This window comes from Pleuronectes platessa, chromosome 15 (assembly GCF_947347685.1).
Source record: "Pleuronectes platessa chromosome 15, fPlePla1.1, whole genome shotgun sequence".
Lineage (NCBI taxonomy): Eukaryota > Metazoa > Chordata > Actinopteri > Pleuronectiformes > Pleuronectidae > Pleuronectes > Pleuronectes platessa.
The window spans coordinates 17,153,500-17,169,201 of NC_070640.1; the positions used below are offsets into that span (position 1 = coordinate 17,153,500).

The following is a 15,702-nucleotide window of genomic DNA, read 5'->3' on the forward strand; positions in this document are numbered from 1 at the left end:
AATGTCTCATTTAAAAAGTCTTGAGCAGCCTCCTGCATAATATTTATTATATTTGATCATTGTTGGCGCATCAAGAATCATCTTTAAGCCATTGTGACACAACAGAAGCACTTAATGGGCTTATAAATGTTAAGTGCAATGACATATGTAATTATAATTACAAGAAATATACAGAAAAGCCTCATAACAGTCATGCCAGATTCATACTACAATAGACTGCATCATGTTTAATGTGATTATAATGTGTGCATAGAATGGTCCATTATTTAAAAGAGAAAAGAAACAGACACAGACACAGATACACACACACACACACACAAACCAACTATAAAGGCTGAGCTGCTTCATTTTATTCCCGAGCCAGTCGTCCCTTAGGGACTGTTAAATGTTTTTGGGGCAGGCTAACTAAAATTATTTTGGGTCAAAAGGGACGTCTCCTCCACAGATACAGACTCAGGCTTGGCTCAAAGCCGATTTTATGTAGGCATGTAGTGGACGAAAATAGCTCCAGCCAAACAAATGGTAGTTTCATTGAACAAAAGACTTCATACAGAATCTAAAGGCAATATTTATGCCTCTGAAATGAGGTTGAAAACAGCGCTCTGGGGGTCAGACAGTTGGGAATGCTGTCCAACAATGCTCAAGTCTACATTGCAGGGAAATCCCAATGCTGTTAGTCTGCTGTTACTCCCTTAAACCCTCAATCTGTGGGAAAACAACGCGATAGTTTAGAAAAAATGATGCACAAAGACCTTAAGATTTCAGGTGCTGATCCGTCCTGAGGGAAACAAATCACTTTAATCCTCACTTTTCCCCCAGTTTGAAGAGATCCTCTCACCCTTGATTACGACTGAAGCAGCTTAGTTTAATGCCAGCCGGCAAACGTCTCCTTCATGTACCCAAACGATCAGCTTTACAAAGACTGCAGCAAAGCTTTTCGTGTGCAGGCGACACTGTGATGGGTTCTGTTCCTTGTTGTCTCTTTCCTCAGAGAGTGTGACTGAAGTGAGGACAAATATCTACGTGACGAGTTTCGGGCCGGTGTCAGACACAGACATGGTGAGTTATTTTTCTCCTCTCAGCGCCTCTGCTGTAATCAGCACCGTGAGTCATCAAATCTAAGCAGGTTATTAGGCTTTATTCTGCTCTACTTAAGTTCGACAAAAGCACTTTTGTCGTTTTGGATTCGGCAACCTCGAGAGATTTCCCCGGCAGAATAATAGAATTTCATTTCAGTCAGGATTTCACACACTGGGAGTTAACAACCATCGCTTCTGAGTTGGAGGATTTATTTAGATATTCAGGCATCAACAGATACATTTGTATGAGATGACTCTAAGAGGAGAACATATAAAGTTACAGCATATATCAGGAATAGATATTTATGTGTAGATGGTTATGAAAACACAAAATATGTATATCTCAGGTGAAATAAAAACTTGTTTTCAAAACAAACACTTCCATCAGGCAGGAAAAGGCTGAATTGTGTAGCAGACAACCAACCTCATGTTTTTCCATGTTTTCTCTGTGGCCACAGTGTGACAGACGACAGCTATTTCAGACCAACGTTCCCACTGTACACTGCTCTCTGCATGTGGTGTTCTAACTGTCCGGTCGATGTTTCTCCTACACATTTCCTGCATGACAAATTTGTGGGTTTTGTATTTTATTTTTTACACAGTTTTCTGGCTACTGGCCCATTTTTCTTTACCACATGCCCTTCAGCTGGAAAACCAAGTCGACTATTGATGGAGAACTAAAGATGAGAAGGTGTGAAAATGTCATCACAAATAACGATACATCCTGAGGATCTACCTGAAGTACTATATATATTAGAATATTATTAACTTGTGATATGATTCTATTGCAGCTGATGGGCATGACCATTTCATTTGTTAAGTCACTACTCAGCTGGTGTCAAAAAATCTACGGTTTGAAGACCTTTAAAAGCAGAAAAGACAGTATTTAAAACACTAGTCTCTTACAAAAGCCAAAAACCATTTAAGGAAATTACATTTCAAATCAAGGAGACATATTGTAAATGGCTTTATTGGAGAAATCCTATCACAGGCGCTGGATGACTCCTTTTAACAGCAGATGCTGGGGATGGTTTGCAGTTAGTCTTGGGACCTTATGCAGCATTTGACAGACTTGATCGTGCAGCTCTAATTGACCGCCGTGAGCACTGGGTGGTTTTCTGCGGCTCGGTTCGGAGCTCGCTCGTCAGCCTGTATGACATAGGAAGATTAGTGCTTGTTGAAGAGCTGAGTTGAGTTTTTGTGGTCTCACCAGGGGGGTTTTCACATCAACGTCTCTGGAGCAGCTTACTCTAAGACTGCCAGACTCAAACTTTGCATAAGTTGGCAAGTGAGGATCTCTAGAGATCGGATGGACATCTGTAAAGACCAAAACAGTAGATCATAAAAGAACTCCCTTTTTCCGGTGATGCCGTATTGTAACAGCGATATGAAGCCGATTGCTGGAGCCATTTGTTCTAGAGATGTTCCAATGCAGATATCGGAAATGACCCCAGTATAGTTTTTTTTTAAATGCTGGGGTGATCGTTTGCAAGTGACCAAATAAATGTACCAATCCTGTACCTAATCTTAAAAGCATATTAGTTTCACCCGGATAAAACTGTTATTTCCTTTTCCCGGAAATCCCTTCTTCTTCGCTGCTCCGAAATAGCAGTTGCGTTGTTTTTAGAGCAATATGATATGGTTTTTCAGCCATTGGCTGAATAACTTACCATTGCACATTAAATACACTGAACTGAGAGATTCAGGTCTTTTCACATATTTTTACCAATACCTATAAAAAACATATTTTCTTAAATTGTCTCATCTTGAAAGAGATCCCCCTTTTTCATCTTTCCGTGCTGCATAACAGACGTTGCCCCACACTCAAAAAGAAAAATCCTGGGTTTGGACTCGACTACTGCCTTGTTGAGACCACCCCTGCCGTTGCAAAGATACACTGTGCTGACCACAGTATGCTGAGCTGGCTTTGTGGGAGACTGTTCACGCTTTTACTTTACCACAATAGACAGTGCTTTATCTTTTTCGGCAGATATCACCTTTGGGGTCTCTCAGGGCTCAATTCGAGCCCCAATCTTTTATGCTCTTCACATGCTCCACTTGGCAACATCATGAATCAGTGGCCAACAGCACAGAGGACAGTCCGTAGCGAATGTGACGGCTGCACGGGCCACAGAAACCCACTTGTGGTATTGTTTTGTAAACAGGGCCACAGCTAGTGTGGACACAGCGTTAGTGTTTTCTGTGTTCTGTCAAAGGCAAAATAGTGGTTACACACTCGAGCTAAGACCTTCATCTCGTAATCAATGTATGAATTGTGGGTGCCAAGGTTTTATCAGTTCCCAGATGTGAACACATAGCATCAACATATTGATTTCTTTTTCATTTTTTCATTGCAGTTTTAGATTTGATATCAGGATTATGCTGATCATTACCCAGGCGAGGCTCCTTCTGGCCTGGGGCTACGCTGCATTTCTTTTTCTATCTGCAGTGTACGTGTGCTTCTGTAAATTTAAGGCTTCTGTAAGTCTTCTGTTAGTACATGCAAAGATTACCCATTGGTTTTTAATTCGTAGGACACTAGAGCAGTGACCGTTCTAGCCTTGCTTGTTTGCTTGGCTTGCTTTAATGCTCCGGAGCCTACTTAAAAATGAGTCATTGTCAAGATGATGTGACGCCAATTTTGACCCGCGGTTTGACCCAGATGCCGACCACTGCTGTAAAGTTTATCTGAGGACGTAGAAGAAGACATGGTCAACTCGATCCGAAGACTGACTGCTAGCACACAGCCCCGCCCCCACAGGGAACAAATACAGATGTGCCCAGTGCGAAGTCGATAGGATGGACGGTTGGTCAGATATGTGTTCAGGACAGAGACATTTGAGGCGTTAGTAGATACATGCGAATATATGTAGTGTGAATAACAAACCGTTTTACTTTGTCTTACTTGTCAATTCCTTTTGTCAGTATCTGTTTACAACTCTATCTACATGGTTGTTGGCACAGCACAGAGTTCTCACCAGATGTCCACAAATGTGCGCACTTTGTGTACTATAAAATTGGGGAAGATGTATTCATGTAATTCGGATGAACAATTATGGAGATGCACGACTCATTTCCCGTACACCGCAGTGAGTTGCTCAGTTGCAGAGCTGTTTTTTGGGACTGCAGGTCGACGCTAGGAGCTTTGGGGCCCTTCAAGCGGAGGAGGAAATGAGGGGACAAGACCAACAGTGATACAGTATAATGACAGAATGTTGATATTACGCCACATCGGGGGCTTGACCCCTGGACTTGAACAATGAACGGTCTGAATTCCACAAATTTGTGCCCATTTCCAAAAGGGAGGTCAGGGAGTAGCTGGGAGGGTGGCTCAGTTTTATTTTTGAGTTGAGTAAATAAAAAAGGCTGTTGCACTCGGCAGGCAGAGAGCTGGACCAGGTTTTATAGAATGGATAGTTGTGTGATGTACTGAGGGGCGAGGGGTTTCCATGACTTTTTAAAAGCGTATTTGTGCTTTGAAGACAGTCTACAGGGCTGGTGCTCAGAGCCGATGAAGGCAAATCTGCAGTAGGTCAGGGTCGTGCGATCGTGTTTTGTGGTTCACGGGTTTCCAGGCTAGTGGGTTCAGAATGAGTCTGGAGTGTTATTCGAATGTCTAGCAGGACAGCCGCGGTGTATAGAGCATTGCAGTAAACAGATCTGGGAAACATAGGAATGGACTAGTTTTCTAGGTCAGTTAAAAGAAAAGGAAATAACTAATCCTGGAGGTGTTTCAGAGGTGGAGGGAAGCTTTTCATGATATTTCCTTGATGTGTTCACCAAAGAAAAGTCCTGTTTTGGAGACAATTCACCAGAGTTTAGCAGATTAATTTGGGGCATTTATGGAATCATTAAAATAAAGAGAGGTAAATCAGCTGTATCCTGCCAAGGACATAACAAAAACTATGTTAACTTTGTCTAAACCTTGTTATCATGTTGTTACTGTGTCATTATTTTTGTCACAGCTAGTTGTTTTCGTCTAGATTCCTTTAATGACCTCATTAACGCTTTAATAAGCTTTAACTTGATGGTGCTCCATCTCAAACTAAAATACCACCTATAAATACCCCTGCTTTGGATGCAATGCAGAAAACTGAGCCCTAGATCCCCCCTGCTGGTTCAATATCTGTGGGCTCACTCGCTCACGCAGGCAGAAACAGAAAACCTATCAAATGAGAAAATGAAAGTATGTGAAGTCAGAAACATATTTTCCTTGTAGATTCTTGAAATTAATTACCTTGAAGCTGCAAAAAGACATTGAGAAATGTATTTAAGGCTTATGTTTTACATATTTAAGGATGAGACAAGATACCTTTACCTTGGTGATCAGCATAACTGTAACGTATGAGATAGAGGAGGCACAGTGATTCCAAAGGCTGAGATCATTTTCAGATTTTTGGATTGGTTCTAGATTGTTCTCTCTGATAACTGATCTTTATATCTGATGTGTGTGGTTTAGTTGTGTTCCTGAAACAAGATTTAGGCTACAACTAGACAGACACTGCAATTTTTGAAAATGTGTTAGATTTCAATCCACATTCGTGATTCGTGATGATGTTCTCACATTGTAGAGTCCAATTGTTCAGCCATGCCCTTCACTCAGACCAGCCTAGCTTCTATGGTTTTTGTCTATAGGACACATTGTGTTCTGGTTTCACCATTTACTGAGTTTTTTCAATGTGCACAAGCACAGTGTGTCAATTTGGCAAGAAGCTGGCAATGGCAGACCACCATTTCTGACATGATAGCTCCTGGTTCACCCCTGTGCACTACAAAACAAAGCTGGAATTTGGTCTGACTAAAACATGAGTCATGCATCTCAGAAATTGAGTCAAAAAAGCCTCAAGCTGCAGTGGTTCTGTGTGAAAGCCAACATCCACGTGCAAACTCGATCATAGAGACAATGCGAGCAACCTGATATCGACCATTTTGGTTTTTATTGGTAACTAGAAAAAAAAAATTAGGCAGAGGCTCCATTTTTCAATACTTTTTGTTGACTACAATGTTTTCTGAGTGGGACATCAACTTGCCATATTTCATGGCAGTCCAACCAGTCATTACTGGGACTTTATAACTGCAAATGTCATACTCAAGAAGTAAAGTGAGGACAAGGCAGGGAAACACAACGATCAGTAAGATACACTCTCTGGGCACCAGGAAAGTACCAAATCATCTTGTGGTTGCACAGACACTGGATAAGTGAACATGTTCTCTTGTTGGTGGCACTAGACACAAAATTACCAGTTATTAGGAGCCTCCTCTGGGACAATGAATGGTTGCACCAAACATGGCAATCACTTCAATTCAGTTTCAGTTTAAGTGTGGAGCAAAGTGCTGACTGACTGGCATTGCCATTTCTAAAGTCATTTTACAAGCCCGGCTGAAATGGGGAGCAATAAAATGCTTGAAGAAACTGTTACAAATGAAATCTTTCTAGACAGAGCACACTCTATTCCCCAGGCAGCTCATAGTTTATGTTGCGTACAGCCAGTGGTCCAATTACCCATCTCTGCAGCATCAAGTGTCCCAGAAATGACCGCTTCTCACTCAGCCTGAGGGTCAGTTGTTCAGCCTTCACTCAGACCCCAATACGCCACATCTGCCGTTAGTGCACCACTATAACAACGGGAGGGAAGCTAACTGTATAATTGGAGTGAAACTGGAATATTAGGCCAATAACAAAGCTAACCCTCTTCCGAGTTGTGTCTGACCGAGGCAGATTCCTGCAGTGAGTCACACCGAGATGCAGAATGTGGGTTGCTATCTTGATGCTGATCTCTGGTAAGTACAGGTGGGTGTGTATCTCTACCTCAAACCTCCCTCTTCTCACATTGTCACGTTGATTGTTCTTAGTCTTTTGTTTCCATTTGCCTCCCTCCCTGTCAGAGAGTCTATGTTGTACCCTCTCTCACATGTGTGCGGCATCATGGCACATCTACCTGTCTCCAGGTTTGACAGGTCTGTTCTGAGGAACTGGAAGCGGTTTAGGCTGTCACTGGTACTGTGCCGAAGTTTGCTTTGACAATTTCAGTGACAGCTTGATATCAGCAAGGGATGCACGATCTCTGGGGATAAACATTTCTGGAATATTTGAGATATTCAGCACACAGCCGTTTGCCTAAAATTCAAGTCCAAATTTAAAAAATGCCGGAGCGGTTCAAGGTCTTCTGGAAATAACAGATGGAGGTTTATGCTGCTAAAATTTAAAGGTGAACTCCTGGATTCTGCATCAATCACATTGTCCTCGTTCAAAGACATGCAAACCCAATTAAGCCCCTTTTCATGAGAACACACTGAATTTTAAATAAGTATTAGAATTCCAGCACAAAAAAAACCTGCAATCTTAAAATAGGGCTTAACTGTTTCCTCCCACCATACAGGTCATGATGTTCCCCACTGTTACAATATGATTCATATGCTGGTCAGGAGGAACTTGAAAACTGAGCACATACAGTCTTATGACACCATAGTTTTTGTGAAAATGCCAGCCACAGGTAAAAGGACCTTTAAAGACTTTAGTACCCTGCAATCATTGATGAATCAAGCATGTTGTTTTTCAGCAATAAGAGTAAGCTATTGTATTACACCTAGATTTACATGTTCATTTTCTGAGCATTGAGAAAAAATGACCCCACTGCAGTCACACCCAAGATGACATTGTCAATTCAGGTCATGTCTTCAGGATTCTTTGCCTTATGCTGTGCTATTGGAAAAAAAGCCTCTTGAAATATCTGAGTCCAGGGTTTGTTTTGACCACTCAACTGAACTTTTCTGCTTCTTTTTCTTAGACCATCACCAAATTGTTCTCGCATAGGTGGTAAAAAAAGAGGTTAGTAGTTGTTGAGTCTGTTGTGTCAAACGCTATACAGGATAATTAGCTAAATATGTTTATTTAGTTTGTCTTATTTTTGAATTTATGACTTATTTTTAATTGCACAAAATTCAAATGTTCTCTTAATGACCATTCTCCAGAACATTAATGTAAAGACTTATTTGTGACGCACACAAAAGAAATCACCTCTCCACAACTTTGGTGTATAACAAGAACACAGCATTTGGTGGAAATATGGATTGCGTACCCTCGTGACAACGCCTGTATAGGAACTCAACATTTTCAGAGTCCTGTCTTGGATCTTTGACGCTCTCTGTCTCTATCATTCACGCTGAGCTCTGCCAACCAGTCAGCCAGTCTGAGTTTACACATGTGTCCGATGACAGTGTTTGTGTATGTGTCTGAGTGTCAGCGAGAGAGAAGTGAGCAGCGGAGTCACTTTGTGTGTGTGTGTGTGTGTGTGTGTGTGTGTGTGTGTGTGTGTGTGTGTGTGTGTGTTTAAGCATTGTTAAATTTCCCTCAAGTTCCCGGACTATCAAACAGAATCTACACGTTTTCTTTGAAGTAATCAACAGCTGACAGTGATCAATTTGGCCCCGGAAAAAACGTGATCACTACAAGCAGTTTCCACTGAAATAGCATGTTGTCAGGAGGCACTCTCCTGGTGCCCTTGAAGGTGTGTGTTGATTTGAGATGATGCCACAGATTTGGCAAATTACTGTGATCAGGTTCCCTTTTGGCATTCAGATCAAATCTGAAATATTATTAAACAGGCATTTTTGTCTTTCACAACAAATTGTCTTGTTGGTTACTTTTGTTCTTGTCACGTGATCATCAACTTTATACTGTGTACATGAAGATTCTGCTACAACCACACTTGCCACTGCACATAAATGAAGCCAATTTTGTGCTTGTCATTTAGAGCCAGAGTCTGGACAGCGGTGATTTATGGTATCAAATAACTGGAACAATAAAACCAAACTACTGGAAAAAATAAACCCTTGAACATACATCAGTGTGATAAAAACTACCTAAAATTACAAAAACTGTCATGTATTTGGCAGGTACTTTGGCTCTTTGGTTTAGTTTGGTCCATGTCCCATCTGTTAAGATTAAGGAGGTGGGGTTAAAGTCCCACACTGCGGCCAGCTATCTGGCTTCCCTTTTGAAGAGCTGTCATGTCGTGCATCTTTACAGACTAAGTATTGATGATTCATATTTTTTCTGCAAAGATTTTATTTGATGAATGCGCCACCACTAATACACATACATGAAAGACGGTGTGGGCAGCTATGTGCCTGTAACACCGGTAACAAACTACTGCGGCAAGCCTATTATACATTTAAACACAACTATTACAGAATGTCTCTGTCATTTCCCTCTTGAATGTGAAACCACTTGAGTTTTTGTTTTGGGGAAAAGTTCAGCATAGCTCAATATTGCACTGCTTTTGTTATTGCATAAACACATTCACTGCGACACATTCTTAATTTGTTTGCTACCATTTAATTCCAGGGCTGATTACATCTGTGGAACAAAATGTTAGTGTCTGAAGTGGAACACAATTAACTGCAAAAGCCTGTTTATGCCTCGGAGCTGCAGAGGCCGGAAAACACCGAAGATAATTGGAGTTGGTGTGGGATTCACAGCTCATTGAAAGTCCCGCACAGGTTACACCTCCAGCTGGGGAAGGTGGATGGCACACAAGATGCGAAGCGAGGAAGAATAATTGACAACAGGAGAGCAAGAACGGACCAGTAATTAAGACATTAATCAAATCTCGGAGGAATCCTTCCAATGCCCAGAGTGTGAAGTTCGCCGGAGCCAGGTCAAATTGATACGCTGGCGCCAGGAAGTGGTCTGTCTCATTACCATGCCGGCTAATCGCAATGCTATCTCTGGTTGCTGTCAAAAAACAGTCTTCGTGACATATATCAAATGTATTTTTTTTTCTCTCAATCAATTGGGGAAAGAGCCCGCTCACACAGTGTAATATTTCGTCAGGGCAGGGGCACTAAATCAAACCTGTCAAACCAGTCAGCTAATGTAGATAAACAAAAATGCGTATGTCAACAACATTGGAGAACAAGTTTCTCTCAGGGAAATATCAATTTCCGGAAATTAGCCACTTGTTTGGGTCCCTGCCGCTGCAGAGATATCCAGTTGTTCTTTATGTAACATATTACATTAAGGAACATTTAATTGGTTGCGAGATTACCCAGATAAAGAGTCAAATCTGCATAGATGACCAGATCTGTTACGTAAAACCAAATTATAACTAAAATGTGATGGACTAACTAAATGTTTAGGATTTAATGAACTCATTAATTTAAGATAAAAGGCTGCATCCATATTTTATCAGCTATTAGACACACCCTTCCTGCCATTATCATAGAAGCAGACGTTGTCATTTTTTAACGTCAAGGCTCATTTACCCAAGTCTACTGTACATCCTACCTCAACTGCCCATTTATCAGACGCTCTGTTTCCTCATTTCCTTCACACCATTCTCTCAGCGCTGCAGCCCTGCTGTTAGCTGGTTCCCTGCAATGCTCTTTGTGTTCCTGACTTGCCTCTTCTCCCGCTCGTTTTGTATCCCCCACTCTTATCGGTTTCCTTTTCAGCAAAGCTATGCTTCCTTATTTACTGTGTTCAGTACTTAACCCCTGACTTGAACATGTTGTAGACCCATTTAGTTATATGGCATAAAAGACCGGGACTGTAAAACATATCCGTACAAACAAATAACTACTGGCGCTGCATCAAAAGAATGACCAGGTTAATGAGAATCCTAAACTGTGCAAGAATATTGTACTAATTAGTTGTCTGTTTTTCAGCTATTTTTCCACAACATCTAATTGGACTCTATTAGATTTAACCTGATTTGACCGATTTAAACCTCTCCATCTGCGATGCAGTGGAGGCCGACATACATGAAAGCCTAGTGTTTGCACTTTGAAGTTTACAGTGTGTGTGTAGGCCTGCTGCGAGTGGGTCGGCAGAGAGCAAAAGAGACAGCACCATCAAAATCATGAAAAGTCATTGTTTCAGAGCGTCTGGCAGCCAAGTGCTTGAAGTGTTCTATACCTTTGTTGGTCTTTTGTCATATGTTTCCATCTCTGTGTTTCCTGCTTCTCGCTGTAGTCAATGGATGCAAAAAAACGAAATAACCTTAAAGGAGAAGATTGATTTTAGATTTGAAAGGGCTACAGTCAGTTTAGGATCAACCCAATTTTTAAATAAGCCCATCTGTGAAGGACCTGTATTGCAAAATGATTAATCCATCGATAGAATATGAATAGATGAAAGTTTGATGTATAAACAAATCCTTCTTCATGAAATAGATATCTGCCTCTTAAGCCTCTAAACGCTGCACGATGTTCAACAGCTATGTGTGTTAACTCTGGCAGGTAGCTTACGGAAGGTTTATCAGAGCTTTGTAGCCGTACAAGCTGCAGAGTCAGGGGATAATTCTCAGTGGGGCTGACCCCTTTCGCAACACACACTTTCTTTTGATCAGTTGTTAATCTAAAATCATTGATTTCGGCCGCTTGAAAGTCATTTATCAAGCAGGGAAAAGCGAAACATTTGCTTGTCCTGGCTTTTCAACCACGGATCGGCTGCTTAACTCAGTTTTATATCACTGTCACCAGCCAGGCTTTGCTTTGAGACTGTTGTCTGGACACAACAAGGTGTTGGAAAACCAGAATGGCAAACAGTAGACCGTGTACCTCCGCCATTGCCCAACAGTCTCAGAATGAAACCGCACTGAAAATTCCGTAGATCCAGATGTTTATTTGGATCTGCACCAAATTGCACAAACTCATGAATGTCACAAACTTGCCGGATATACTAACATCAAGGTCTATGAAATATTATCTGAGAAATCCACCCTGATTTGGATCCACACCAAAGTTATAAAAGTTCTTGGTCGAGTCCTTTTTTGCATAATCCTGCTAAAAATTGAACCAACAACAATCAGATAGGGGTGAATACAAAACCTCCTTAGCAGACATAATGATGAACTGGGGCTCTGGAAACTAACGATGGTCATTCTTCCCTTTTTTAAAGTTATGTTTACATCATTGGTTAATTCTAGGAACATAAATATAAATAGTTAATTAATGGATTCTGGTTAAATATAAATGTTGTACAGTTGTAGAGTTGTTGAAACTTTATTTATAAGTGCCTCGGTGACCCAGTACTCGCAGACACATAAAACTTATCTGCAATGTCCCACTTTCACTCCATCCAGGGACAGCTATGGCATGTCATCCCCCTTTTTCTCTCTCCCCTCCATCCTCTGCTTTCCAATAAAGGCACGCTGCCAAAAACATATAGCATATAGGCATATAAAGGGGATCTGTTTGTGTATTCATAAATCTGTTTGTAACCCTGCCAACCAGGTGCCATAAATGTGTTTTAAAATGTCATTTAAAATTACAGTTGCTTGCTATACAGTAAATCCATCCGTGATCCTCGCGGCCATAAAAGGAAATCTGAAATCTAGTTTTGGGCCGAAGTTCCACTCTGTCAAGGAGAAATCAATCACTCTGTCCCTGGAGGAACACGAGCTGGCATTGGATGTGATTGTGCCATTTTGCCTGACATGGAAATCGACAATGCCTCTTCCACATCCCTGTCTTTCAATTCAAATTAATTCCCAGTGTTTACAGGGGATTTCTGTTCAGAAGGAAAACAAATGATTGCACGGCCCAGCTGGGCCCAGCACACTGTTGTCTCTGTATTCATCACTGGATGTTTTACACTGAATGGGATGTGATTTGGCCACTCACACAGAAAAGAACTGGAGGGAGATAAAGTGCCTAACATGAGAATAACTGTGGCGATGGGGATTTACATGGCCTTTCTGTGCCAGGAGGGAACCAACTTTCTTGGAGTGCTGCCTGAAAGTTCAGGAACAAGACACAGAGGACACTGAACAATAGATCACAATATAGCGCGTGTGTCTGATAAACTAAATATGATAAAATAATCGTTGAAGTAGCTTTGTTTCTTAAATTATTTGGACCTTGGCAGAGAGAGCGGCGTGTTTATCACACCTTTATGTGTGTGAGACTCTCCGTGGGCTTTATGAAGAGCACTGCGGTGAAGGCAGATGCGGCGCGATCATTTGATGGTCCTGTCAGTGTGCACTCCATCAGGAGGTCAATCACATCAATTAACAGGAGCCCAGCATGTGCAGTTTAGAGGAGCACTGTTGATTTGTGCTGAGTGGGAGCCATGCACCTCTCCTGCTGAGGGTGATGGCCTCCTGTTGTTAAAGCAGCTGAGAAATAACTGGATCCATTTTTCCCCCCCCTCTTGGAACCAGTTACAGTCGACCGGCGAGCAACCGCAGCTCGTGAGCTCGTCCGCGGTGCGAGCGGGACGCACAAAGACAATCAGAGGGAAAACACATATGCTGTGTTTTTATTGATCACTGATAATGTGTACTGTTGCGGGAGATACAGAGAGCTTCCATCCATCCGACTCTGTTCAGGCAGCTGCACTCAGTCGGCATCGCTGCTGTACCAGGCAGACCAGGGAAAGGCTGTTGCTAGGACACCGACTCCTACTGAAAGAGGAATGTGAAACAAATTCCTTTTGACTGGCTTCTTCCTGCATTCGTTTTTATTAACTTTTTCATGTGTCGATGACAATACAGAAAGACTTTGCTTTGCTGCGTATTAATTTAGCATGAAACAGATGTATTGCAAAGATTTTGCACCGGAGCTCATTTGTGTCGTTTGAACAGTTGGAACATCGAAAGGAACACCATGTTAACAGAGGAGTAATCACATGACACAAGAGTACATGACTTTAAAAGACACAACGTTCTCTCCAGATGATTGTACGGGTAGCGGTGTGCTTGCATGTAATTTCATGTTAGAACGGTTAGCGGTTGACAGACTGTAAAGGATCGCACACGTGTGTATCTTGTATGTTAAATGGTGACAGTTTCACAATTGCCACAAATCGTGCATGTTTTCTGGTCACTCGTTTACTTTGTGAATATCAAAGATGAGGAGTTGGAGTTTCCTTAGTTTGGATTTCGATTATATTTGGTTTGTACAAGAATATTGTACAAAGTTTGTCAGTTTAGGATCAACCCAATTTTAAAATAAGCCTATCTGTGAAGGAGCTGTATTGCGAAATGATTAGTCCATCGATAGAATATGAATAGATGGTTTAATAATTTGTGGCCCATGGACCAAAATGATCGAAAAAATGCCAATCTGTCAATGAAGACAGTATGTTGTATATGCTGGGTATTTATTTAACTGTCCATAGCACTTGCAGCCTATAAGAGTTTTACAAAGAGTTATGTATTCAATGAACTCGTCACTACTAAAATGTTGACTTATTGAAACATGATTGGTCAATTTCAAAAAGTGTTCCTGTGTCCATGAGGTTTCATTACCATAATTCATTAAAACTATGCTTTAGTGTCTGCTGTGGAAATCCTCAAGACTTAAATGGATTTATCACCTCCACGCAACCAGTACTAGATCCCATCTCACCAAACTGTCATGTTGCCAAATAATCCCTGGGCCTCTCTTCCCTCAGGAGTACACCATCGATGTCTTCTTCCGTCAGAGTTGGCGGGACGAGAGGCTTAAGTTCGATGGGCCCATGCAGGTGTTACCCCTCAACAACCTCCTGGCCAGTAAGATCTGGACTCCTGATACCTTCTTTCACAATGGAAAGAAATCTGTGGCCCACAACATGACGACTCCCAACAAACTGCTACGACTGGTTGACAACGGCACGCTTCTCTACACGATGAGGTGAGCCTTCATTCACACTGGCAGCAGGGCCACTTCCCTGTTGAAGAGGTTACGTGACAAGACTAAGACTCTATGGCTCTGCATGCATCTCAATGAGGCTGTACTCAAGGTGCTTTCACACCACATAACAGATTTAAAAGGTGCCATGAACCGCGGACAACACTTAGTCAAACAATTTGGTCTTGGCTCAGCTAAAACAGAATTTGCTGTATGAAAACATGTTAAATGATAGTATGAACCAAGTGCAGGAAGTTAAGACAATATTAAACAAAATGAGAAGAGAAAGAAGCTGAACCTCTCGGCGGATTGCTTATGTCAATGTTGAGGACGTTCATTTTGCTGGTAGAAACACAATAATGATTCTACAGTAGCAACAACATTAACAAACCAGTTCAAATGGAAAGAATTTAATACAAGGAGTAAATTGACAACACACCGATGTCTAATGCACACCTGTCTACAAACCAATCAATGTCAAGTATAGGTGATGATGACAGGATGTGGACCTGGGTTTGGGCGTTGGTCACAGACGTGCTGTCAGCTAAATGAAAAAATGCAAAAACATCATGCCATCATGAAGTTTACAGTCGGTGTAATGTGTAACTCCCCTCACTGGTGACTGAAGGCACCGATGATCCAGTCCAGTACGACACCACAGTAAAACTGCTCTGCTAAAAACAGCTGCTCGCTGACACATTAACATAAAATACTTTGCTTGTAAAGACCTAGTTTTCTGCTGAGCTGAACATAACAGCTTGAGCAAGCAGCAAACTGAAGTAAGAGACAGAACCAGCACCAGATGTAACATTCTAATGAAAGCAGATCCAGGATTGATCAACTTAGAAAAGAAAAACTTTACCGGCAAAGGCAATTAATAAATGAACTTCTGAACTGAAACAAACTAAATGATTCAAATCGGAAAAAAAGGGGTTTGTGATGTTTACCTCTGATATGAATGTCACTGAGGTATTGGACAAATTGCAATTTTTAACTGATGATG

The 15,702-nt window shown here is 41.5% G+C and overlaps 1 protein-coding gene across 1 annotated transcript in view; it reads left to right on the top strand.

Annotated features, from left to right (window-relative positions):
- Positions 1–15,702, top strand: part of gabra3 (gamma-aminobutyric acid type A receptor subunit alpha3) — a 54,657-nt gene that overhangs the window by 21,200 nt on the left and 17,755 nt on the right. Inside the window, exons 3-4 of the mRNA XM_053441457.1 lie at positions 992–1,059; positions 14,482–14,702. Coding sequence (XP_053297432.1) covers positions 992–1,059; positions 14,482–14,702 — 289 coding nt within the window. The remainder of the gene's footprint in view (positions 1–991; positions 1,060–14,481; positions 14,703–15,702) is intronic.